Source organism: Ceratotherium simum, chromosome 25 (genome assembly GCF_057802395.1).
Source record: "Ceratotherium simum simum isolate JZ-2026a chromosome 25, ASM5780239v1, whole genome shotgun sequence".
Classification (NCBI taxonomy): Eukaryota; Metazoa; Chordata; class Mammalia; order Perissodactyla; family Rhinocerotidae; genus Ceratotherium; species Ceratotherium simum.
Genome location: NC_141924.1, coordinates 5,282,325 through 5,307,976, shown reverse-complemented (window position 1 = coordinate 5,307,976; position 25,652 = coordinate 5,282,325). Strand labels below are relative to the sequence as shown.

Genomic DNA, 25,652 nt, shown 5'->3' with positions numbered 1-25,652 from the left:
TTGACTAGTAATTATACTTTGATGTTAAAGGCAGAAAGTACCTTTCAATTTATAAGGCACTAGAAACAGTTTGGAATGAATGAGCTTCACAGAGACAGAACCAATATGAAGATTCACAAGCTATTAGAAGAGAACTCAGAAATGTCTGGGATAGTCTTTCAAAGTAGAAAAAGAAGGGTTCCTTCATTTGGTAGCTAGTTCAGGGCCTATTATGTACTAACGGTGGTGAAGCAAGAGGTGAGGCTGGGGGTTGGGAGGCGGAATAGGGAGAACGCTGGCTAGAAAGGTTTAAGTGATAAGGGTTTCGAATAGTCACTGTGAAGCATGGGAAAGCTGACAGGGGACAGCTAGAACAGACGAGGGGGCAGCTGCGGCACGGTACCAAAACTCTGCGCAGTCCCCAACAGCAGGCATTCCATGTTTGTTGAAAGAGCATAGGGAAAGAGACACTGGGCTGGAAGTGAGACCTGGGCTCTGGCACTAACCAACTGGATGGCTTTGGCAAGTCATGTATCATCCTGACAGGTCTGTCCTCTGACTTATACATACAGTTCACATTGCTCCATCCAATTCACAAGGACAGTGTCAGAGATTTACAACATCTAATACAGTTCCCTGGCTGGATATTCCTCTTCACATCCCTCCACAGAAAAAGAACAAACATCTGCCAATATCTATGTTTTAGATTTCTTGTCTTAGGAGAAGTAAACATAATGGCTGGGAACAAATCTGACTTTATCTTCAATGTCCCACATGGGGGCCACTTCTTTTTTTTAAAAAAACCCTTGTATGTGCAATCTAGTCTCTAGATAAGGAGGCCTTACCACGGGGGTCCACGAATAGGCTTTCAGGCAGAGTTCATAAACACCTTGAACTTACATGCAAAGTGATTTTCTACATACACGTACGCACGAACTTTCTTTGCATTTTGAAGTATATCTATAAACCCCTCCCCCCCAAAAAAGTTAAGGACTGTTGCTCTAAGAATGTTCCCTTTCTAAAGCAAGTCTTTTAACAAGTTATGGGTCTAATTCCCACACTGCCTTAAGATAAATGTTCTTATTAAGCGGTCGGCAAGGAGAGTTGGGAAAAAATGGAATTGCTTTGCACAGCCTAACCTACCACTATACTGTTCGAAATACGGTTCCGTAGCATTTGCAATGCTATACCCTAGTATTTGCAATGCTACACCGTAGTACTCAAATAAAGCCACAGGACTGAAGTCCCGACACCGCACCATGCATTGGCTCCACGGTTCAGAAACGCGTTTGCAGACTCCTCTTCGTCGATCCTAACTCGTCGCGCAATTTGGGGCCAGTTGCTTCGCCTCTAGGGCACCCACCGCGGAAAACACACAAGCCGGTGTCCGACAGGCGAATGGGTCCGTTTCTCTCCTCCACGACCCAGGCCTCCCGAGCACTCGGCACCAGGCTCCCGGCGGGCGACCGGGACGGGGCCTCGGGGTGGTCCCTTGCGGTCGGCGGCGGCCCCCGTCTGCCGGCGTGACGCGGTGCCAGTGTCACTCGCGTTCCCCGGACCTCCGCCTGTCTCCTCTCAGCCCTGCAGCACCCACACGGAACGCCACGAGCCTCGGCCACGCCCACAGACTGACCCCGTCCTCCCAGAGCCTCACAAACCCCAGTCGCGCCGACCCGCGCACAAACGCCTCACATAAGGACAGCGGCCGACACGTGACCACCGCGCGTAAACCCTGGACGCAGGCGCCGGCTCTCCGGCTGAGGCCAGCACGTGCGTGAGTTGCGCATGCGCGCGCGCATGCGTGGGAAGGGCGCTCGCCTCCCCGCGACAGTGTCGAAGCAGCTGGGCGCATGCGCCGCGTGCCCCCCGACTGTCCGCGGAAGGGGCTATTGCCGTCCCAGGCTCTGACGCGCTTGCGCAGTAGCTGGACGGGGGCGTTTCTTTCCGCCCTTTTTTTCGAATCGGTTTTGAGGGGTAGATTCGAGATACAAAATGGCGGCCTGGAGCGTGTTGGTTGCCGTTGCCCCGGCGGTCTCTGGCTGAGCGGACAGCTCCCTCCCTCACTGCCGAACACAGAGAGACGAGGTCCCCGGGGGACATGGTGTTGGAGACTCTGGGCTTGCTGACCACCAAGTCCTCCGAGAATCTCGGCGCCCCGGAAGCGACCAGGCGCGCTCAGCCGGGCGACCCGCTTCAGACCCGAGCGCCGCGGCCGCGACCTCGCGCCTGCTCGCTGCGGCGCACCCGGGCTTCGCCGCGCCCACGACCCAGCGAGTGCCGCGGGGGCCGCCCGGAGGTGAGCGGCCGGCGGCAGCGTGGGAGGGGAAGGGGCCGAGGGCGGGAGCCGGGGTGCGGGGACCGGGCCTGGGGACGGGGCGCCCGGGTGAGGATGCGGGGCCTGGGCCTGAAAGGGAGATCCTGGGAGGGCGCCTGGGTGTGGGGCCCCGGCCTGGGGAGGGGGACCCCGGGAGGGAGCCTGGGGAGGGGGAGCCTGGGTGTGGGGCCCCCGCCTGGGGAGGGGCCGCCGGGCGGGGCGCTGGGGGAAGCCGGGGAGGGTGGGGCGGAGTGACAGCAGCGACGCCGTCGGCGGCTGTTTGTGAAGCCGAGCTGGGGGCCGACCGGGTAGGGCTCGCCCGGGCGCGGGGCCCCTGCGGCCCCGGAGGAGGCAGGAGGCCGGAGCGCGCGAGGGCCGGCGTGGCGTGGCCCTCGGTCCGCTTCCTAGCGGTTCCTCTCGGTACTCGCCTCTCTTCTCGCCCCTTCCACGACCTCTGCGGTCTGGCTCCGCTCTCCTGTTGCAGTCCCGGGCCCCCTTTGCTCTGTTCCATCAAGAAGCAGTTTTGAGATTCCGTTTCTCTTGACGTTTCGGTCTCTGGGGTCCGCCCCCTCCTTGTCTTTTCCTCCGGGCACTGCACCATCAAGTATGGTCAAAGGTTTGCATCTTAGGGTGAAGTGATGTTGACTGAAGCTCAACCGCAAGCGCGGAGCAGCACCAGGTGGCAGAGACCACGTAACTATATCAGGCACAAATAACAAAGTTTTCTCCAGTTACCGAAAGTTTTAATTTCGTATCACAAGGCTTCATACCTAGAAATCATTTCATGATTTGGTGCCTTTTTAACCACAAGCCCAATCATTTTTTAAGTTCTTAATAATGATAGCTAGCACATAAGACTCTCTAGATGCCAGGCCTTGTTCTAAGTACTTTACAGGAATTTTTTTCTTCTTCTTCTTGCATAAAAAGAAAATTTATTGCCTGAGGTGTCATGCTCCGAAATAAAATTTGGATTTGGTAAAAGATGTTTTAAAGCCTGGCTCATAAGTTTTTTTTTCCCACACTACAACTTGTAAGTTTCGGAGGAAAAGTAATATTTTATAGTCTCTGCTTCTAAGAAAACTTGTTTCTTTAATAATATTTATTAACCCCTTCCTCTATTCCAGGCACTGTTCTAAGTTTTTTGTTTATCTCATTTAATTTTCACAACACCTCCCTGTTCTCCAGATGAAGAAACTGAGTCACAAAAGTTAAATAACTTACCAAAGTATCCAGCAAAAAAAACGGCAAAACTGAGATGGCAGCATCTGTAGTACCTTCTCAAATATGTAGTGCCCCGGTCACTGGTTGAACACCTGCTGGCACACCTCCCACGACACGGGCAGGATTGGGCATCTGGAGGAGATAGTAAAAAGCCCCTGCCCTCTCTTAGGTCACCGATGCGATAAATGTGGCAGAATATGGCGGCAGCTCGGTTAGTTTAGGTCCGTTTACTCTGCCAGTCCCTTCTTCAGTTGTGGCTGTGAGTCAGATGGTAAAATGTTACTCGTGTTATGGTTTTGCACTTTCAGTTCCCCCCTCTTTGCCAGTTAGTCCTAATAACTGTTAAGTTATTAACTTAATAGTTAATAACAGAAATGACTGTTGAGCTTCTCACCTCTTCTGCCCTGTGGAGGAGGTGTTAGTTACTGACTAGGAAAAAAATCCAGGCAGGGACCTGGCCTGTGAACAGTTGAAGGTCAGGAAGGAATCACATGTCTAGAAGTACCTTGTTTGTGTGACAAAGAGTAATAGCAAATCTTGACCAGGTGTTTGGAGGGGAGACAATAAAAAAGAGGATTTGCAGGTAAGGACTGAAAAGCATATTTGTTAAGTCTCATACTTTATGTTTTAGAATCTTGGACTTTAAAACCATTTATTCTATAATCAGAAAAAAAGCACACAATTGAAAAATAAGAAAAAATCAAACATTGTTAGGATATTATTAACAGCTAAAAAACCCCTATGTAATTACTGTACAGGGGGTCAGATTTTGGAGGGCTTTGGAATGTCAACATTTGAGTTTTATTTTGTAGATGCTGAAGAGCAGTGGGTGATGTGTAAGTTTGTATCTTAATGACCGTGAAGTTGTGGGAACTCACTGTGGTGGGTTGTGGTGTTGAGGGCAAGTGAGAGTGCAGAAAGACTGTCAGAAAGAGTAAAGGTGGGTTTCAGGAGCCCTGGCTAGTGCCATATACGAATTGATAAATTCCTGGGCAAGGTGAGTAGCAGAGGACATGGAGGTTTTTTGGTCCATTTACCTGGTGAGTTAGGGACGAAGCCAGCGTGACACTCACAATGGAGCTCTTCATTGATTGTTTTTGTTTTTTGTTTTTTATGGCAAAGGATATGGTAGGATATGTTAGGATGAGAAAACAAATTGCAGATTTCCAAAGTGCACCCTCTTTGGATAGATCCTTGTGTCCACTGCAGAGATAATACTCCTGCTACCCCGACTGCTGCTCTTACCCATAACACCGTGGTTTTGGGGGAGTTGAGCTGATGGCTTGTTTTTGGAGGGTTATAAACTCTCAGAATGTTAACACATCCTTATTAATCATGTATTGAACTTCTAAATGATGTTCTAGCTTAGCAATTTACCATTTAGGGTAATTAAATGTTCAGTCTTGGGAAACATATTTCTATCAATCGTTTGTAGCCTAAAGAAGAGTATTCACATTGCAAAGGTATTTCCAATGCCTATTAAAATTCTTACCTAAGGATGAACTTCTTTTTTTTTTTTTTTTTTATAATTTTATTTATTTATTTATTTTTCCCCCAAAGCCCCAGTAGATAGTTGTATGTCACAGTTGCACATCCTTCTAGTTGCTGTACGTGGGACGCGGCCTCAGCGTGGCCAGAGAAGTGGTGTATCGGTGCGCGCCCGGGATCCGAACCCGGGCCGCCAGCAGTGGAGCGCGCACACTTAACCGCCAAGCCACGGGGCCGGCCCAGGATGAACTTCTTTACGGGATCATTTTTAAGAGAATTTTAAATATTAAAAATGTTTTCCCTATAGCAAGACCATAAGTGTAATGTGCATAGAATATGTTAGTTAAGCACTTGTTGATTGTATATACAATACTAAAGATTTCAGATTTTAAAAAATTGACGTTTCATTTTAATTTTTTTCAAATGGAGTTGGTTTAGTGTTGTTCAGAAAGTGTGCCAGTGTTCCTCAGGAGACCTCCACTGCCTCCTCTCGTAATTCTTCAATGGATTTGTAACACTGGGCGCCTAACAACATTATTGTAAAGTTCTCCTTAAAGCAGTTCCCACCAGTGTTAGGAATGATTTTATCTCGTTTCATGCTAGAGTAATTGTAAAAGTTCTTTGTAAGAGTTATATCTTTGTCTAGAAAAGTAAACTTTTTTTTACTTATAACCTTTTTACTTTTAACATAGGTTCAAAAAAATGGCCAAAAGAATTGCCGAGAAGGAATTGACAGATAGGAATTGGGATCAAGAAGATGAAGCAGAAGAGGTAAAAAGTAGTTCCCTAAAAATGATTTCCTGCTGCTTCTAAATTTAAATTCATTTTGGACCTCTTCATGCAGACTTTGTGGTAAAAATAAAAGGCTTTTTTAAGAACATCCTGAATAGGAAATAGTGTGGTTTCTTAGGACCTGTACTTAGTATAGACATTTATTAGTTGCATTTGGGTATGCTTTTGCACTAGCACCTGTTCTCTAAATATTCTGCTCCTTTGTGGCTCCTTTGTGGAAGCACCTTCCTCCTGAATTTTACATACTTGCAGTATTCTATAACCCATGGTTTTAGTCATGACTCAGGGTGAGTTGAATGAGCTAGTCATGAACTTAGCACAGTGCCAGCGATCAGACATGAAATTGGTATGCCACTACCATCTCAGTCTGCCATACCCATAATTTTAGATTTCAGAAGATTGAGGTCACCTCCCTTACTCTGATGCTTCTTGGAGGCCTGCTTTATTTCATATTCTTATAGATCTGAGACCACCCAGCAATTGCGTTAATAGGACTAGAATTTAGATTGGCCTAGTTGCCTTTCTAACAAAATAAAAATGGTCTTCCCTGAGGAAATCTTTTAAATCTGCTCTTACAAAGAGTAGAGCACAGCTGCATTTCTAGTGCCGCATCAGCAGTTGGACACTCTCAGGCCAGTTCACTGAGGAAATCTGTAACCACGTTAGCCTTTCAAGTTAATAGAATACTGCTATGTAAAAAAAGAAGAAAAATTAAAGAATGTGGAAAAGTGTTTCCAAGCTTATTCCTAGGCTGCTGTCTTCCTTTCTGAATCTGTTTTGTAGTACTAATATTTTTTTCCTTTAAAAATATATGTACTAATATGTTTAGGGAAACCAAAATCACAAGTATGTTAATATTTTGACAGGGCTTTTAAAATGTCTAACTGACTTGGTGCTTTTTAACCAAGTCTTTGGTAACTAAAAAACTAAAACTAAAAAACTATGTGTAATGTAACTTACACATAGTTACATTCTGGGCCTAGTAAGATTTAGACTACCATATAATGATTTGCTTTGACATTAAAATATTCTAGGAATGAAAGAACTTCCATTTGGGTAGATTCTAATGAAATGAGTATGGAAGGGCATTACATTTAATTTTGGGCAAGTGTAACCAAACAGTCCCTTCTATGGATATCTCTCTAAGTTTAACATTATTTGGAGTAACTATAGATAAGAACTTTTTACAGAAGATGTTTTATGCCAGCCCTACAGGGTAAAAGAAAGATTGTAGTAAAGCCAAAGATCTCCAGCAGATTTCTGATAGTGGACATAGTACTCTCAGCATCCTGTGAAGAGCAGTAGTGTCCACCAGGGTCACCTTAGAGTCCCAGGTGTCTCAGTGGGCTTTTGCATGATGGATGAATGGGCAGCGCTCTTTTTAAAAATAATGTGTGTCAGAAATAGAACAAAGAATACTAACATTCATATGGGGCAACAAAAAACCTCGTATAGCTAAAGCAATCCTGAAAAAGAACAAGGCTGGAGGCATCACAGTCCCTGACTTCAAAACATACTACAAAGTGATAGTAATTAAAACAGCATGGTACTGGTACAAAAACAGACACACAGATCAATGGAACAGAATTGAAAGTCCAGAATCTACAGGCAGCTAATCTTTGACAAAGGAGCTAAGGACATACAGTGGAGAAAGGAAAGTCTCTTCAATAAATGGTGCTGGGAAAACTGGACAGCCACTTGCAAAAGAATGAAAGTAGATCATCTTCTTTCACAATACACAAAAATTAACTCAAAATGGATCAAAGACCTGAAGGTGAGACCTGAAACTATAAAACTCCTGGAGGAAAATAAAGGTAGGACACTACTCGTCATCAGCCATAAAGGGATCTTTTCGAATTCTGTGTCTACTCAGACAAGGGAAACAAAAGAGAAAATAAACAAGTGGGACTTCATCAGATTAAAGAGCTTCTACAAGGCAAATGAAACCAGGATCAAAATGAATAGGGAACCCATCAGCTGGGAAAAAATATTTGCAAACCATATATCTGACAAAGGATTAATCTCCATAATATATAAAGAACTCACACAACTGAATAACAAAAAACAAACAACCCAATCAAAAAATGAGCAGAGGAAATGAACAGACACTTCTCCAAAGAAGATATACAGATGGCCAATAGGCACAGGAAAAGATGCTCAACATCACTAATCATCAGGGAAACGCAAATCAAAACCACATTAAGATATCATCTTACACCTGTTAGAATGGCTATAATCACCAAGACAAAAAGCAACAAATGCTGGAGAGGCTGTGGAGAAAGGGGAACCCTAATTCACTGCTGGTAGGAATGCAAACTGGTGCAGCCTCTATGGAAAACAGTATGGAGATTCCTCAAAAAATTAAAAATAGAAATACCTTATGATCCAGCTATCCCGCTACTGGGTGTCTACCCAACGAACCTGAAATCAACAATCCAAAGAGGCTTATGCACCCCTATGTTCATCACAGCATTGTTCACTATAGCCAAGACATGGAAGCAACCCAAGTGTACCTTGACTGATGATTGGTTAAAGAAGATGTGGTATATATATACCATGGACTACTACCCAGCCATAAAAAAAGACAAAATCATCCCATTTGCAACAACACGGGTGGACCTGGAGAGTATTATGTTAAGTGAAATAAGCCAGAAAAAGAAAGACAAACAGTGCATGATTTCACTCATATGTGGAAGATAAACCAACACATGGACAGATAGAACTGTTTGGTGGTTACCAGGGGCTAGGGGGGTGGGGGTTGGGCACAAGGAGTGAAGGGATGCACTTATATGGTGACTGACAAACAATAATGTACAACAAAAATTTCACAATTAAAAGAAAAAAAAATTGAATTTGTAGTTAACAGCCTCCCCACAAAGACGGCTCCAGCCCCAGGTGGCTCTACTAGTGAATTCTACCAATATCTAAGGAAGTAATAATACCAATTCTGTACAGACTTCCAGAAAGTAGAAGAGGAGGGAACACTTTCCAGCTCATTTTATGAGGCCAGCGTTAGCCTGATACCGCAACTGGACAGTCTTCTTACTATAAGAAAACAGAATTACACACTAATATCCTTAGTGAACATAGATGCAAAAATCCATAATAAAATGTTATCAAATTAAATCCAGAAATATATAAAAAGGAGAGTACTTCATGACCAAGTGAAATTTATCCCAGGAATGCAAGGCTGGTCCAACATTTGAAAATCAGTGTAATTCACCAGAGCGATAGACTAAGAAAGAAAAATCCGAAGATGATCTCCTGAAAAAGAAAAGACATTTGATAAAATTCAGCATCCATTCACGATTAAAAGAAACTCTCAGCAAACTAGGAGTGGATGGGAACATTCTCAAATTGTTAAAGAGCATCTCTGATAAACCTATGAATAATATCACATTTAATGGTAAGAAATGGCTTTTTCCTCTAAGATTGGGAATAAGGAACGATACCCGCTCTGGCTGTTTCTGTTGAACATCGTGCTGTAGGTCCTGGCCCACACAACAAGTCACCAAACATAGATGACAGGCCTACAGGCTGTAGAGGAAGAAACACTGCTTTTCTATAGACTTCACAGTCGTCTCCAAAGAAAAACCCAAAGAATCTGCAAAAAGAAGTAGAACTAATAAGTGAGTTTAGCAAGATCATAGGATACAAAGTCAGTATACAAAAAAATCAACTGTATTTCTGTATACTAGAAATGAACAACTGGAAACAGAAATTTTAAAAAATTACAATTGACTATAGCATCAAAAACCAGGAAATACTTAGGGAGAAATCTAACAAAAAATATATAATATTTGTGTACTGAAAACTACCAAACACTGCTGAGAGAAATTAAAGAAGACCCAAATAAATGAAGAAATAGACCTTGTTCATGGGTTGGAAGATTCCATGTTGTCAAGATGTCTGTTCTCCTCAAATTGATCTATAGATTCAACTGGATCTCGATCAAAATCTTAGTAGGTTTTTTTGTAGCAAATGACAAACTTTTCAAATGAAAAGGCAATGAACCTAGAATACCCACACATCTTTGAAAAAGAATAAAGTTGGAGAACTCACTTTACCCTATTTCAAGACATGCTATAAAGCTGTAGCATTTTTTTAAGTGGCTAAAACAATTCTGTATTTGTATGCACATAACAAAGCTTCTAAATATACAAAGCAAAAATTGATAAAATGTAAGCAGAAATAAATCTACCATCATAGTACCAATTTTTAGTAATTGACAGATCAAGAAGATAAAAGTAAAAAAACCACAATATTTGCAGTAAATAGCTTAAAATCTCGATTTAATGGACAGACATATAGAGTACATTGCATTAAACAACTGGATGCCCCCAGAATATTAAATTTCTTTCACATGCTAGGTCACAAAGCTAGGCTTAACAAGGCTTCACAGGAGAGCAGTATTGGTGTCAACACGGCCATACAGATCAATGCAGGAGAACAGAGTCCAGAAAGAGACCCACAACGTAAATGGTCTGGTGATTTTCCATAAAAGTGCTAAAGTAACTCAGTTAAGAAACGACAGTCTTTTCAAAAAATGGTGTTGGAGCAAAAAAAAATAGTGTTATAAAATTTATTTTTAAAAACCGTAGTAAGATACTAGATTTGGACATCTGGATTTTAGAACTGGCTCCACTACCAATTAATCAAGTTTAAAGTACCTTCCAACTTTTGGAGAATAGGTTTTGTTTCTTAAAGGAAACTGAATTTTTATTCTACTGAATTTTTATTCTAAGTTTTGTTAATATCTTTGACTATATTTCAAATATTTGAAGAATTGGTCCTGAATAGTTTTGCATGACAGTTTTGATGATCTTAGTCTTGTCAAAACTTGTATGCGTGCACTCTTCTCTCAGGACAATGATTCAAAGCCTGGATTTGTAGATTCTGGAAGAGTTCTGATTTGCCTAATGAGCATCGGAATTCACAAGATAGATAATAAACATAAACTGTTTTAACAAGCCATCTCCATAATCTGTGTTACCAGTATTAACAATACTTTAAAACCAGCAGATATTAGGTAAGTTTGGTCTCATTTTTCTGTTCAGCATTTTCTCTCCTTTTTGGAGAGAGAATCTTACCACTGTTTAATTTGTACACTTCTGCAGGTGGGAACATTCTCGGTGGCCAGCGAGGAAGTCTTGAAGAATAGAGCCATAAAGAAAGCAAAACGTAGAAACGTTGGATTTGAAGTGAGTGTTTTCTTACAGCTTTTGGTATTGAACACTAATTTGATTTCTGAGTTGCAGAGTATTTTTACCTCTGGGAGCAATCAGATTAACAAATGCTTTTTAAAATGCTTACTCCACTTGTGAAAATCCTTGGTGTAGACCATAGGAGATAGAAAAAAATAATAAATATGAGATCTGTACCTTAAAGGGAGCTTATCCAGTTGCACAAATAAGACACAGATACAGACAGATTTGAGTTATGACAATGTGAAGAGAGAGAGAGGTAGAGCAACACAGAAGGCAGGAGAAGTGAGCGTCAGGTAGGGTTAGGGGGGAAACGTGAGAGGTTCTCGGTCTCATCTGCCCCAGGGATGAGGTGTGGTGGGGGAGTCCTTTAAACATAACAGAAGCAGTTTACAGGGCGATGTTTCTCCTAGTGTAGTATAGTATAGAAAAAAGTTTCATTCTGTGTTCAGAAGGGTAAAAGATGAGTTTCAAAAAATTGAAATTATATGGTCAGTATTCAGCAATCACTCCATGTTTAACAGTTCTTTCCCAGTACAACCGTCAGTGCTCAGATACATTCCAGACGTGTGTGCTGTCTTGGTGGCCTGGAAATCTGTTGTCAGGCAGGAGAAGCTTGTTTGAACATCCTGGGTGGCAGCTTTGGAATAAACCTACACAACTGTACATTCTGTGGTGGCTCTGTGCAGTTGTTTTTTATTCCAAGTTCTTTTCATTCTTAAGACTGGTGACTAGTTGGATGTAGGTGTTGAGCCAGATGATATTTGATGGCTCTTTCATGGAGAAGATAAGGGGGGAAGGGACAACTTAATTACGGAGGAAATGATTGGTTTAGTTTTAGAAATGTATTTTAAGGGCCTGTGGGGTGGAGTTCTCTAGAAGACCCCTAGGTATACTGGTTGGCTACTCAGAACAGGAATTGGGGTGAGAGGTGGGTGCAGCTCTGAGAGTTTTCACCATAAAGGAGGTTGAAGCCATGGGGGTGGATGAGAAGAGGCATGAGAGTGGGAGCTCATGATGAAGAATGAGAAGCCAAGAGAAGACGGTCTCAGGAGTGGTCCAGCTGTTAGGTGAATGGAGGTGAAGAAATAGAAGCAGTGCAGGCCACAATCCAAACTTAGCTAAAGGGTAGAGGGAGAGAGTGGGAGTCCTCAGGCTATTAAAGGATATCAAATGTATGTGGATAAGTGAAACCCATATAATTTTAGCTGTAACTTTTAGCATCAAGTTTCCATTGGAACCTGTATATTGGAGAAATTAAAGGTTGTGTCATCCACTTAAATGCTGAAACATGGCTTCTCCCATATAGTGGATTTCTTTCTTCATTCATTCAAGAGATCTCCTAGTCAACGGAGATACGTTGGTGGGTAAAAACAGACCAGAATATCCCTGCTTCATAGAACTTACATCCTAATGATGGAAGAGACACAAATATTTAGTATTTATTTTTCTCCGTTAAGTGCCATGGAGAAAAATAAAACAAGTGAGGGAAATTGGAAGACACAGGGATGTTTTAGTTCCCATGGATCCCAAATGGATATCTTCTCATTTAACTTTTACTCTCATTTTTCTCAATGTCTCTCTTTCCTTTTTGTTTTTTGTGAGGAAGACCAGCCCTGAGCTAACATCCGATGCCAATCCTCCTCTTTTTTGCTGAGGAAAACTGGCCCTGGGCTAACATCTGTGCCCGTCTTCCTCTGCTTTATATGGGATGCCACCACAGCATGGCTTAACAAGCGGTGCGTCGGTGCGCACCCAGGATCCAAACTGGCGAACTCTGGGCCGCCGCAGCGGAGTGCGCTCACTTAACCGCTTGCGCCACCAGGCTGCCCACCCCCCCCTTTTTTTTAAAACCAGTGATTCTTGAATTTTTGTCATGATTCTAGGGCCAGTTTGCTGTCAGCGGTTTCCAAAAGAGCTGTAAATACCATGTGTCTTTTAAATCTAGTGCAAAATAAAAGGCTCTGAAGAGCCCCTTGCAGCTTTACAGTTTGTCCGTGAATCGTTGTAAAACGATAGCTATCAGTTTGATGTATTTTGGATTTTGAATCATCAAAAATCAAATTTAGAGCATCAGAACCTAAGCTGTATTTATTATGTACAATAAAATTCATACAAGTTAAGATTTTGCATTCTTTTCCTAATTTTATTACAGATCTATCACTGGTCAGTAACCCTCTGAAATTCTGTAGAGGTGATTGAAACTTGGGTTTTCTGAAAACTGCTATAATACTTGGCTTGCTGGCCCATTTAGAAAATGAAGAGTTTCAGTTTAAGTAATTCTTTTTGTGAGATCATGACCATAACTGATTTATATGGGAACTTAAGGTTTGTGCACTCTCTTGGATATTCTGAAGCATGTTTTCTTCCATGATGTATATTTGAGAATATTTCCTAGAGTCTCCCTTGGATCTTTGGTCTAAGAATCAGATCACCCCCCTGTGGTATAACTACTACTTTGTTTTTTTTTTTTTTTAAAGATTTTATTTATTTATTTTTCCCCCAAAGCCCCAGTACATAGTTGTCTGTCATAGCTGCACATCCTTCTAGTTGCTGTATGTGGGACGCGGCCTCAGCATGGCTGGAGGAGTGGTGCCTCAGTGCGCACCGGGGATCCGAACCCGGGCCGCCGGCAGCAGAGCGCACGCACTTAACCACTAAGCCACGGGGCCGGCCCATAACTACTACTTTGAATGAAAAAAAGATCTTATAGAAATTGTAGTGACTTGAGCAAAGCACTGTAAACTGAGGAACCTTTCTCCAAAAGTTCCCAGAGGCAGAGAGCAGCTTTAGAATTTCATAAGGAATGCCAGACATTTTCAAAGCATATTGGGTTAGAGATGTGAGAAAGCTAGCAACAGTGGGCAAGGTCTACTAGAAAGACCTTGCTAAAGAAAGTAGCAAGAAAACTGAGAATAAATGTTGTCTTTGGATTTCTCAACTAACAAAAATGTAGATTTGAGACTCACTCAACTTCTAGAGTTTCTGTAGGCTGAAAGCTAAAGAAGTTCTTAGGAAATGATAGGTAAGTGGGTAAAATACTTTTAGTTAACGTAACTTGATGTTTCTACAGCTTCCTTAGGCAAATCGTTTTTGACTGAGTAGTATATGAAAAATCTTTCATTTGGGGTTTAGTTGTGTTGAGAACGTGTTTCTAGTTATTATTTTGAGGCTGGGTAGTGGGTATGTGAATTTATTGCATTAGTCTCTTTTGCTTTTTATATAAATATGTTTTTTAAAATACAGTGCGCTGTAAATTATGACCTGGCTATTATTCCTGGCTATTTCAGGAAGGCAGCTTTGGATTGTAAAGCTGTCATTAGGAATAAAATCTGTCATTAGGAATAAAATCTATCTCATTCTTATTTCTACTTGTGCTGGCAGGTTCCTTTACTGCTGGTTGCATAACGTGTGTGGGTGCTGTTTAGCCAAGATGATATTGTCACTCACTTGCTTATTTGGTGATAAAAAGCAGAGTTATCTAACATGTGCTCTTTCTTTATATTTCAGTCTGATAGTGGAGGGGCCTTCAAAGGTTTTAAAGGTCTGGTTGTACCTTCTGGAGGAGGAGGGTTTTTTGGATTTGGTAGTGGTGCTGGAGGAAAGCCTTTGGAAGGACTGTCAAATGGGAACAGTATAACTAGTGCCCCTCCCTTCACCAGTACAAGGGCAGCAACCGAGACCAAGACAGCCTTCGGTAAGTAGGCTCCCCTCCCCCTAGTCAATCTGTAAGTAAAATCTGTGAAAAATAACTTTGCAGAGATGTTTTTCTTGTACTTACCTGGGCCCTGGGACTATATGAGCAAAAACAGGGTAATAATGAAAGGGATGGAAATTAGGGAGTTGTTGGCTGTTTACAGAGTAAGTGGGTAGGGCAGAGACTTTTGAGCCAAAATAGACCTAGGTCCTGTTCTCAGCTCTGCCAGTTACCAGCTCTGTGACTTTGGTAAAGTTCCTTAACTTCTGAGCCTCCAAATCTTCAACTGTGAAATGAGAGTGACCCTCAGAATTGACCTAAGGGTCAAAGGAGAAAAGGAAGCTCTTAGCAGCCCCTCTGTAAAGGCCTGCCTCCCCATTGCCTCATGCAGTATACATGTGTACCAAGGATTTCCTGTGTGCCACACACCTGCTGGGAGCTTAGGAGTCCTCCCGGTCTAGATTTGTTTTGCCCAGGATGTGTTGATTGCCTGATCCTGTTTTGAGGGAATTAGTCAAGAACTCTTGGGATTAACATCAGAGAATGGGGGATCCTGGGTTAAAATCTTCAATTCTTGGAAATAATCCTGACTGGTAGGACTGTACTTAGCTAGTTCTTCTAAAAGTGTATACTGTTTCATTTTAATTAGGCAGAATGGTTAGTGTGATTAAGATAAGCACTTTCTGTTAAGATTTTAACTACGTTAATATATGTTCATCCTTATGATTTTGAGGATTTTTATACTAGCAGTATTTTGACAGTTCTGTGTGAAATGGGCATCCTTTTGAAGAAAAATATTATTTTAAAATTGTAGAAGTTTAGTGCAAGCATATAATAGATGCTGTTCCTGTATACGGTTTGATTTGATTTTTGTGATAACCAGTTCCTAAATATTAGATGTGCACATACTTCTTGAACTGTCCGAAAAATGGGATACAGTAGAAGCAGAAAATATGACAGTGATATAAAAATCTAGATGATTTAATCAAATCAACTTCTAAATAAATTCTTAAAACTATAATTTCCTGTAGGATCTATTGCTGCAAATGGCCCTACCTCCTTGGTTGATAAAAAGATTTCAAATCCCAAAACTAATGGTGACAGCCAGCAGCCCTCCTCCTCTGGCCTCACCTCGAGTACAGCCCACCGCGGGAATGCCTACCACAAGCAGCTGGCTGCCCTAAACTGCTCCGTTCGGGATTGGATAGTGAAGCACGTGAATACAAACCCGCTCTGCGACCTGACACCTATCTTTAGAGACTATGAGAAATACTTAGCAGGTATTGAGCAGCAACATGGGAGCAGTGGCAGCAGTAATTCTGAAAATGAAACCAACAAAATGTCAGTTGAAACACAGTCTCCTTCCCTGTTTGGTTCAACAAAATTACAGCAAGAGTCAACATTTTTGTTTCATGGCGACAAAACTGAGGATACATCTGAAAAGAAGATGGAGGCTGTATCTGAAAAGAAAACGGACCCATCACTAGGAGCAACAAGTGCCTCCTTTAATTTTGGCAAGAAAATTGATAGTTCTATTTTGGGCTCATTAAACTCTGGCCCCTTGACTGGATTTTCATTTTCTTCTGGAAACTCCAGTTTATTTGGCAAAGATAGTACCCAGAATAAACCAGTTTCTTCACCATTTTCTACTAAAACATTGGAGAGCCAAGCAGAAGGTAGCAATAATGAATGCAAAGGTAAATACAGAGTTTCTCCTTCTAAGTCTATGTTAGGTTTGTGTAAGTCGTGTTTAGTGGAAAAGGCGCAGACTTGTGATCTGGGTGGATCTGGATCACCATTACTCCATTGTTTCCTAGATGTATGATCCTGGATGAAGTTGATTAGCTTCTTGTAATCTCCGTTTCCTTATTTGTGAAGTGGAGTAAAACCTCTTTTGTAGGTGGTTATAAAGATTAAGAATATAAAAACAAAAATTAGGAATATAAAAACATCTGGCACAATGACTTTGAAAACTGTCAAACACATGGCTTTGCATATAAAAAAGAATTAAATGAATTAACACTTTTTGGAGATTCTGTTTTATTGAAAAAGTTCCTGAATGTCCACTGAATTTTTTGTATTTAGGAAATTTGATCATAAAGTTGCATGGCAAAACAATACTCCACTATAAGTAAAAAAGCTAGACTTTTCATAGCCATGGGGAACAAATTGACAGTGTTTTCTCAAGACATGTTTGGATTGCAGCCACCTTTCCAGAAGTTTTCTGCCGTGTGTGGTGTCAGTGCCCTGAGCCAGGCCTTAGTCCCAGTCCCTCCACTCCCCCTGTTCTTAGCTCTCTGGAAAGAAGGGTTCTGTCGTCATCCCTGTTCATCACATGGTGGTTGTAAACAAGTAATGTCTGTGAAGATACTTGTAAGCAGTTAAAAGGACATCTCTCAGGAACTGTGTTAACATATTGATCCTGGAGAAAGAAAACTGCAGTTCCCCATTTGCCATAGTATGTCTCCTACGGGGAGGTAAACTTCCATTCCTGTTCTGAATAGAGATCTCCCCTTTTATTTCTTTTTTTTTTTTTTTTTTTTTTTAAGATTTTATTTATTTTATTTTTTTTTCCCCCCAAAGCCCCAGTAGATAGTTGTATGTCATAGCTGCACATCCTTCTAGTTGCTGTATGTGGGACTCGGCCTCAGGATGGAGGGAGAAGTGGTGCCTCGATGCGCACCCGGGATCCGAACCCGGGCCACCAGCATTGCAGCGCGCGCACTTAACCACCAAGCCACAGGGCCGGCCCTCCCCTTTTATTTCTTCTCTGCCCTAAATAAGACAAATGCAGAGTGTGTCCTGGTCCTAAGGCAGTAGTCACAGGGACACCGAAGCTGCAGCGTATAGCAGGGATGTTGAATTTGAATTCTCTCTCCACTCGGCAGGATGCCCCTCAATAAAGCACTTAGTACTTACCATGTGGTTATCGTGTCTTATACGTCAGAAAGACTCGGCGAGCTTGTTTAACAAATGCCTAGGGCCCACCCTGGAGAGCCTAACTTAGGAGTACCTTCTTAAAATTTAAATCTTGGGTCTTGAATTGTTTGAGCATCAGAATTATTTTTCTTAATGTTGCTTTTTAATTTAGTGAGTTTTATGAGACTGCGTCTAATAGTGTCTTAAATCTCCCCTGTGGTTGGGAGCTGGTGTAAATGGAAGGTCTGTCCCAGCTCAGTCAGGGAAGGTAGCCTGGCTGACCAGAGCGTTGAGAGGCGAGTCAAGACAGAGCTTATGTTACTTATACTTGGCTTTGGGGTGAATTCTCTGACAACTTGCCCTGTAAAAAATCTTACTTGTTATCCTCATCTTTGGTCATTGCCTCGTATGGTCACAGGAACATTTGGGAGATGAAAGTGTGAGCAGCCTATCTGAGATTTTTATTTTCTAGTGGGTAATCTGAGTATATATGTGTGTTGACTGATTATTTTTCTATAAAAGTTTGCCTGTATGCTGAATCATAAGCATGGACATTTTTATATTCCATAGCTTTCTACAAATTAACATTTATTTTAGAAAAGAGAAATATGTTCCAATTAAAATTTATTCCTATTTTTCACAAAATAATTAAAATCCATGAGGGGCCGGCCCGGTGGTGCAGTGGTTAAGTGCGTGCACTCCGCTTCTGCGGCCCAGGGTTGGCGGGTTCAATCCCGGGCGCGCACCAACACACCACTTGTCACACCATACTGTGGCGGCGTCCCATGTAAAGTAGAGGAAGATTGGCCCTGAGCTAAATCTTCCTCGGCAAAAAGAGGACGATTGGCATCGGATGTTAGCTCGGGGCTGATCTCCCTCACAAAAAAAAAAATGGGGGAGGGGGCGGCCCCGTGGCGTAGCGGTTAAGTGTGCGCCCTCTGCTGTGGTGGCCCGGGGTTCGGATCCCGGGTGTGCACCAGTGCACTGCTTGTCAGGCCATGCTGTGGTGGCATCCTATATAAAGTAGAGGAAGATGGGCACGGATGTTAGCTCAGGGCCAGTCTTCCTCAGCAAAAAGAGGAGGATTGATGACAGACGTTAGCTCAGGGCTAATCTTCCTCACAAAAAAAAAAAAAAATCCATGAGTGCCTCCCCACTCCATAAAATTAGATGTGTGCTTTCAGTTTCTGGATCAGCTTACATGGGATTTTTAGGCTGAGGTGTCGGGGGTAGATAACCAACTTCTTTTATCATATTTTTAAGCCCTTGATTTGAATCTTATTGAGATGGTGTTTTTATAAAAGGTGGTGATGAAGAGGAGAACGATGAACCGCCCAAAGTAGTAGTTACTGAAGTAAAAGAAGAAGATGCTTTTTACTCCAAGAAGTAAGTAATGTTCATAGGAGTCCACTTGGTGGATGTGTTTTCAGAGACGTGCTTCTGGCTGGAGAGTGTGGGGGTGACATTGTCCCTGCAGAATTGACTGAGCGTCCCATCCTGGGGTCAGGCCCTTCCTGCTTTTTGAACTGGAACAAGGAAGAATTCTTGGCCTGTTTATTTAAAAACAAACGGATTCTAGAAATTTCCTGCTGGGCATATCCTACTCTATTCTGTTCATTTAGCTCTTTTGTGCTTTTAAAGTGCTTTAGAGACAGGCTTTTCTTTGATCTTCCCACCCCATCTTATCTCATACTTCTCTCCCTTTCTTTTTTTCCTTCCTTCTCTTCCCCTCCTCCTTCCCCCATAAAGAAAGCCACCTAGTCACTGATTTCAGGTTTGGTTTTACTTCTGCTCCTAATCAGGAGGCATCTCTCATCCCTTCCTGGAGACCTGGTTGGCCTTCGTGGATTTTCTCACAGCCTTAAAGTTCTGCATGGTAACCATCCCTTTCCATTAAGGATGTATAAACACTTTATCTTCCCCCCAGTGATGAGAGCTGTTTTGGTTTTTTGTTTTATTTTTAAGTGAGAGCTGCTGCTTTCAGAAGAAAGCTGAAGGGAAAATTTGAATTATCTCATCTCTCTCTCAGTGAAATGAAATTAGTACTCTTGAGTACAAAGATATTTACAGAAAAACATTTGTGCCATTTTAGAAGCTTTCCTAGGTGTGTTTTTCTAATACAAAAATTTCAGACTGAGTCAGCAGTTTTCATAACATAAATCAGCATGTCCTTTGGGATTCTGAAGTGTCATTTTATTTTTGAGAACTTTTAAAAGAGGCCAACAATTTCTTCTGCTTGTTTTAAATTGAATTATGCAGGTGACGTAGAGGAGTGACCCTGCTCTAAGGTTTTTTTCCTAATCAGAATAAAGCAAAAGAGCAGGCAGTGGTTTTGATTTATTAATAACCTAAGGAGATGTGAGACGGGAGGCTGGGAAGACATCTAATTACAATATTGTTAGTTAGGCCTTGCTTCAGAATGTCTTCCAGATTTATTTCAATGTCTTAGGAGACCAAAAATTGAAGGAGTCCTGAAGAGAATTCAAAAATGAGAAATAGGGGAAAAGGGGGGGCAGAGTGCTTGTCCTGTATTGTTCCTGTCCTTAAAGGACCAGGTCAGCTCTCAAGCTCAGGGCCAGAGGAGCACAGCAGGGGGGTATGGGGCGCTCAGCGTGAATTTGACAGACTTGAGAAGAGGCAGCTTCAGAAAGTGTTATTGAACAAGTTTATAGGACCCAGTATTTAATAATTTGAAAAAATAGGGGTTTTAGAATATCTAACCAGATTTCCTTATTCTGGTTTGTGCCCACAGCCCATGTGAATCAACAAAAGATTTATCCTAAAGCTTCCTCTGCTCTCGTTTAATACAGATTTTTCCACACACGTGTGAACAGTGTTAGAAAACTATGTGACTTGATTTGTCGTTGAGTGTCTGATCATACCTATTGTTTTTCTTCATAGGTGTAAACTTTTTTACAAGAAAGACAATGAGTTTAAAGAGAAGGGCGTAGGTACTCTGCATTTAAAACCTACAGTGAATCAGAAGACACAGCTTTTAGTGCGAGCAGACACCAATTTAGGTGGGTACCTTTTTTTTCAGGTGGCACCAGATAACCATAATCACCTAGTATATAAAAGCCCTTCACCTTGCTGATTTCAGTCATTGAAATTGTCAAGTATATTGATGTGTTTTTTGAAATGGCATAGGGATCGTTCAAGCCAAATTCATCCTGTACTTACTATTATTTATAGATTTAGTTGAGTACCAAGGTAATAGTGTATAAGAAAATGTAGATGTGTTAAAAGCTATAGCCAAGAAATAACCAAAATGGTTTTCATTTCCCTTTGTGTTAGAAATGTGACTGAGAAGCTATAGGTAAATTGGATGGCTTAAGAAACACAGAAGGGGAATTAACCATTTAAAGGAATCCATTTTATGTAGCAAATAATCATTAACACATTGCTGTCCACCCCTCACCCCACCCCTGGCTTTACCCTTAAAACAGTCCACCAGAAGGAGGGGGTTAGTGCCTGGAGGAGGTGGGGGCCAGGTCTAAGAGGAAGTAGTTGGTCATGGCAGGCCACACCAGGCTGGGTCGCAGAAAGAAACTTCTGTGAGGCTTTTTCTTTCCTGTGGGCTTGACTAAGTTGTGATATCAGTCTTACCAGTGAGCCATGCTGGCTCTGGGACAGAGATGTTTCTTTGCTCACCATTCTTTCTTTCTTCAAATGACCTAGTGAAGACTCCAGGTCGTACCTACATCTTCTTCCTTTAGTGCAGGAACGTACAGTGTTCAGAAAGGGCTGGCCATCCTGAACAAGGCCATCGCCCGTTAGGGATGCTGGTGTGGTTGCAGACTGGGGCAGGAGGGCAGAGGGCAGTTCCTTCACAGTGAGGCGGACTCCAAGGCCTGCCCGAGGCCTCACGGTGCTCTCAGGAACACCATGCTGGTGTCGGACAGGGAACCACTGCCCTTTTTTATGACATTCCTGATGGCTCCCAATTTTAGATCCATTAATTATAAGTTGCTTCAATCTTTTTTTTGTGTGTGTGTGAGGAAGATCGGCCCTGAGCTAACATCTGCCAATCCTCCTCTTTTTGCTGAGGAAGACTGGCCCTGGGCTAACATCCATGCCTATCTTCCTCCCCTTTACATGGGACGCCGCCACAGCAAGGCTTGCCAAGCGGTGCGTCAGTGCGCGCCCGGGATCCGAACCGGTGAACCCCGGGCCGTCGCAGTGGAGCGCACGCACTTAACCACTGCGCCACCGGGCCGACCCCAGTTGCTTCAATCTTTAATGTTTAGCATATTAAAGCTATAGTTTCATGGAGCTATAGTTTGTATGATTTTGATGTATTTTTTCCTTTGTTTAAATGCAGGCAACATATTGCTGAATGTTCTGATTCCACCCAATATGCCATGCACCCGAACAGGGAAAAACAATGTACTTATTGTCTGTGTTCCAAATCCTCCCATTGATGAGAAGAATGCCACCATCCCAGTTACCATGTTAATTCGGGTGAAAACAAGTGAGGATGCAGATGAGTTGCACAAAATTTTACTGGAGAAGAAGGATGCCTGAACACATTTCGACTGAGGAATTGTTGCTAAGTTGCTGCTTCCCCCACCACCCCTTAAACTTAGTCAGTTTTTCTTCTCTTCTTTCTTTGACATTCTGAGAACCTATAACTTAAAACTTTTGTGAGGAAGATTAATATGGCCAATAAAACCTTTAATGTTAAGTGTCAAGAAACTGTATTCTCCCTTCTTAAGAACTGTCTAATGTGTAAAATACATTTGAAAGAAATTTTTTGGAAGATTTTTAATGTTCATTTATTAAACCAACCACAAGTGATTTCTTAAAGGACTGAAATCAGGGTATCGATTAGATTTCCCAAAGGCTTTGCCAGTCCATGGGTTTCGGGGTCTGTTGCCGCCACTAGTGAGGCCTTCTGCCCGCGGCGTGTGTGTCCAGAGGGAAACCTGCCTGGAAGCGTTCTTCTCTCCGCGGGCGGGCTGGCTGGTGAGAACGGCGCTCCTCTTTCCAGGTGAACCATGCAGCATGCTGTGACAGAGGTGTTTCTTGGCTTTCTTTTATTGTGTCATTTTAAAGCCGACGTGAGCACTCAGTGTTGGCCTTCAACCTTGGCGTCGTTAGCTCTTTGCTTGCAGAGGTTGGCCTTGCCACCTGTAGGCTGCTTCCCCAGGATCAGGAACCGCTTTTTCATTTGAAGAAGAAACAAGGAGCTTGTTCTTTGGTTTTGTAGATTTGGTTTGTAGTTGTACTCCTGAGGTGCTATTGCTTCTCTATCCCCCTAGAGACAAATGGGATAGAGGGGGATTGCCAGGAATGAGGTTTAAAAGCACAAATTTGGTAGCTTATAGTTTATAGACCATGGACGGTAAACCCTTATAAAAACTAAAGTTAGGTCAAAGTTAAACCAGACTCCAAAAGGAAGAGAATATGCTCCTAGTGATTTGTACCACGACGAACCCTATGGATCTAAAAACTACTTGTTAACTAAGTGGAGTCATAGGAGCTTTTACTACGCAGGAGCCATGTGAATTAACCAGGAAACATGCAATAAGGTAGTGGAAGAGAAAAGTGTAAGTGTTGCCTTTAACTGTAGACAGCAGTATAGTCTACATTTGATATCTGAGATTTCCATTTACTTTTTTATGAGTAAGATATTCAGTGTGTCCGTGTGGAAGGGAGCCATGGTTGTGCACAAAAATATCCACGTCACTTCTTCATAGCTGGCAGGTGACTAACACTAGCATTCTTTGAAGACTCTGGGTACATGAATTAGATGCAAATTTTAATGTTTAAATATCCTCTTTCATTCCTTATGAATCATTTAATGCTGGTACCAGGTGGTCTTGTTTAAAGGCTCAGGGTCCGTGTCTGAGGGCTCACACTTGTATATTCTGCTCTTCAATGCATAATGTCTTCTGACTTAGAGTAGTCAGAATAATTGTAGATAGTACAGTAGCTTTTTTTAAAAACTACACTTTTTAGATGTAAACAGGGCAGGGAAGCTCTTATGATTAAATATGTTAACTCGTAAATGCTTGAGATAAGGTAGTTCGGCCAACGTTTGTCATGAGAGTCTGCTCTCAGTTTTCTGATTGCAGTGGGAGAACTTGTCCCAGAGTGTGACTTTGGATAAATGCACGCAGAGAGAGCTGTGCTTACACTATTATGGGATGTGGTCAAACTCAGCTGTATTCTGAGACCTGGGGAGGAAGTGGCAATCATTTTTGCATTTACTTTTTAGAACTGAGACTATTCATGAGTGTTAGTTACAGATGACTTATAGTAAGCAGGTGGTTGATAGTGTTACAGTAATACTGGCCCTGCCCTGTTCGCTTTAGGTTTATCTAGCTGTTATAAGGATGAGGAAATAAGGGGAACAGATTTCAGTATGTTACAGCTTAGCCACACTTGCTCCCATGGTCCCAACCAGAACAGGGACACTTCAGTGTTCCTGGTGTGTTATTTTGTTAGCTTTTGCATGTGTAGTGGAGTGTTCACCAGAAAATGGCATGGAGAGATCATGATTGGATTACCTTTTAATCCCCCTGTAAAAATAGTTTCTTTTTAAGTTAGTGGATATGCCTGGCTTTCTTTTTTCCTAACATTCCCAGCAAATTCTTGCTGCTAAGACGGTCACTGTTGAAGTGAAAATTACAGGGAAACATGTGATGTGTGTACCATAACTCAGAATGTGTTGTTTTCTTAAAATCATTCTTACGCTTTAGGAACTTGTTGGTCTCCACTTTAATTATGTATTGGTATAAAGAGCCTAAGTATGTGTGGATTTTACTGTAAAATCTAAATCCTGGTATGTTACTTAGGGGAAGGAGCCCCTTTGGCCTCCAGAGGGCTTACCTTTTCTTCCCCACTGTATTAACAGCTAAATTCTGTGCCATGGGTTTAGTTAGATTTATTTTTAATAAAGTATTAGAAATTAGGCTTTAAAATGTTTAGTGTGGACTGAAATTTTCATCTTTAGTTTGAGAATCTATAAAGTGTATCAGATATGTGGCCTAACGCGAGGTGTGTATATCTTTAATTCTAAATCGGATTGTGTTGCCTCTTGACAAATACTGAGTATCCCATTGGCCTTTTTTTTTTTAAACTGGTGTGTGTCCATCTCATCCTTTTGAGCATTCCCAGTAAGCAAAAAATGGAGTGTTGTGCTGTCTTCATTATTAGAATTACAGACTGAAAAGTGTGTGTCCAGTTTTTAAAGAAGTTTAGATTGTGTTTTCCATGGAAGGACAAGTCTGACTGTTTATGGACTGATTTTCTTTAAAAGGATTATTGTTTTACGATGACCATTCTAAATCATATTTTTGATATGCTGCATGCCAAAACTATCTACCTGTTCTGGGGTAGAGGAAAAAACTAATACTCCACCTTACTATTAGAGTTCAAAACAAGTTTTCACTGAGAAAGCCTTTTTGGTTTAGTTTTTAAGGTAAACAAGTTTGTTTTTGAGCATTTGTCAGTTGTATTTCAGAAGTCAAAATGCAAGTGCAGTGCATTTGAAGGCGCTGCAGACTAAATGGCTCACTCCCAGACCCCTGAGTATCCATTCTCATTCTGGAAGTGAGAATTTTAAGTAGAAACTTATTTGTCCTGTAGTCCTGGTAGGTGACAAAGAGGAGCCTGTCAAAACTGGTCTTTTCTTCCAACCCGGTGCTCCGAGCACAAGGCCGCTTGTATGACCTTGGCCAGTGGTAATCATGGAGAGCGCTGAGGACGCTCCGTTAGCTGCAGGCACAATTGTGACGGAGGTGGAAAACTTCTCAGCAATCAAATGGGTAAATTGTTTGCTTTCTATTTTAAATAGGAAATTGTTTTCTAAAACTAAAATACTTGAATTGTCATACAATGTAATCTCACTTTGTATTAGTTTTTGGATGATCCCATTGAGGAAGTGTAAAAATCCATGAAATGTGAATAAATGGAAAGTAAACAAAATCACGGTGTTTGACACTTTTGTGTTCCTCTGTGATGCACCTGGCGTTATTACAAGTCAAGCAGACTGGAGGGAGGAGAGTCAGGCAGAAGCAGTGCCCAGAACCCC

General features: G+C 42.0%; 1 protein-coding gene across 2 annotated transcripts; it reads left to right on the top strand.

Annotated features, from left to right (window-relative positions):
- The first annotated feature begins 1,950 nt into the window (after positions 1-1,950).
- NUP50 (nucleoporin 50) lies at positions 1,951-25,547 on the top strand. 2 transcript variants are annotated; one of them, XM_004437974.3, is made up of 8 exons: positions 1,951-2,275; positions 5,695-5,773; positions 10,912-10,995; positions 14,509-14,695; positions 15,727-16,392; positions 18,919-19,000; positions 20,516-20,634; positions 21,936-25,547. In XM_004437974.3, exons 2-8 carry the CDS (start codon positions 5,705-5,707, stop codon positions 22,136-22,138), a joined length of 1,410 nt encoding a protein of 469 aa, XP_004438031.2. In that variant the 5' UTR covers positions 1,951-2,275; positions 5,695-5,704; the 3' UTR covers positions 22,139-25,547. The 2 variants fall into 2 exon arrangements, with proteins under 2 accessions (XP_004438031.2, XP_087304882.1); XM_087448756.1 differs by lacking the exon at positions 15,727-16,392.
- The last annotated feature ends 105 nt before the right edge of the window (positions 25,548-25,652 follow it).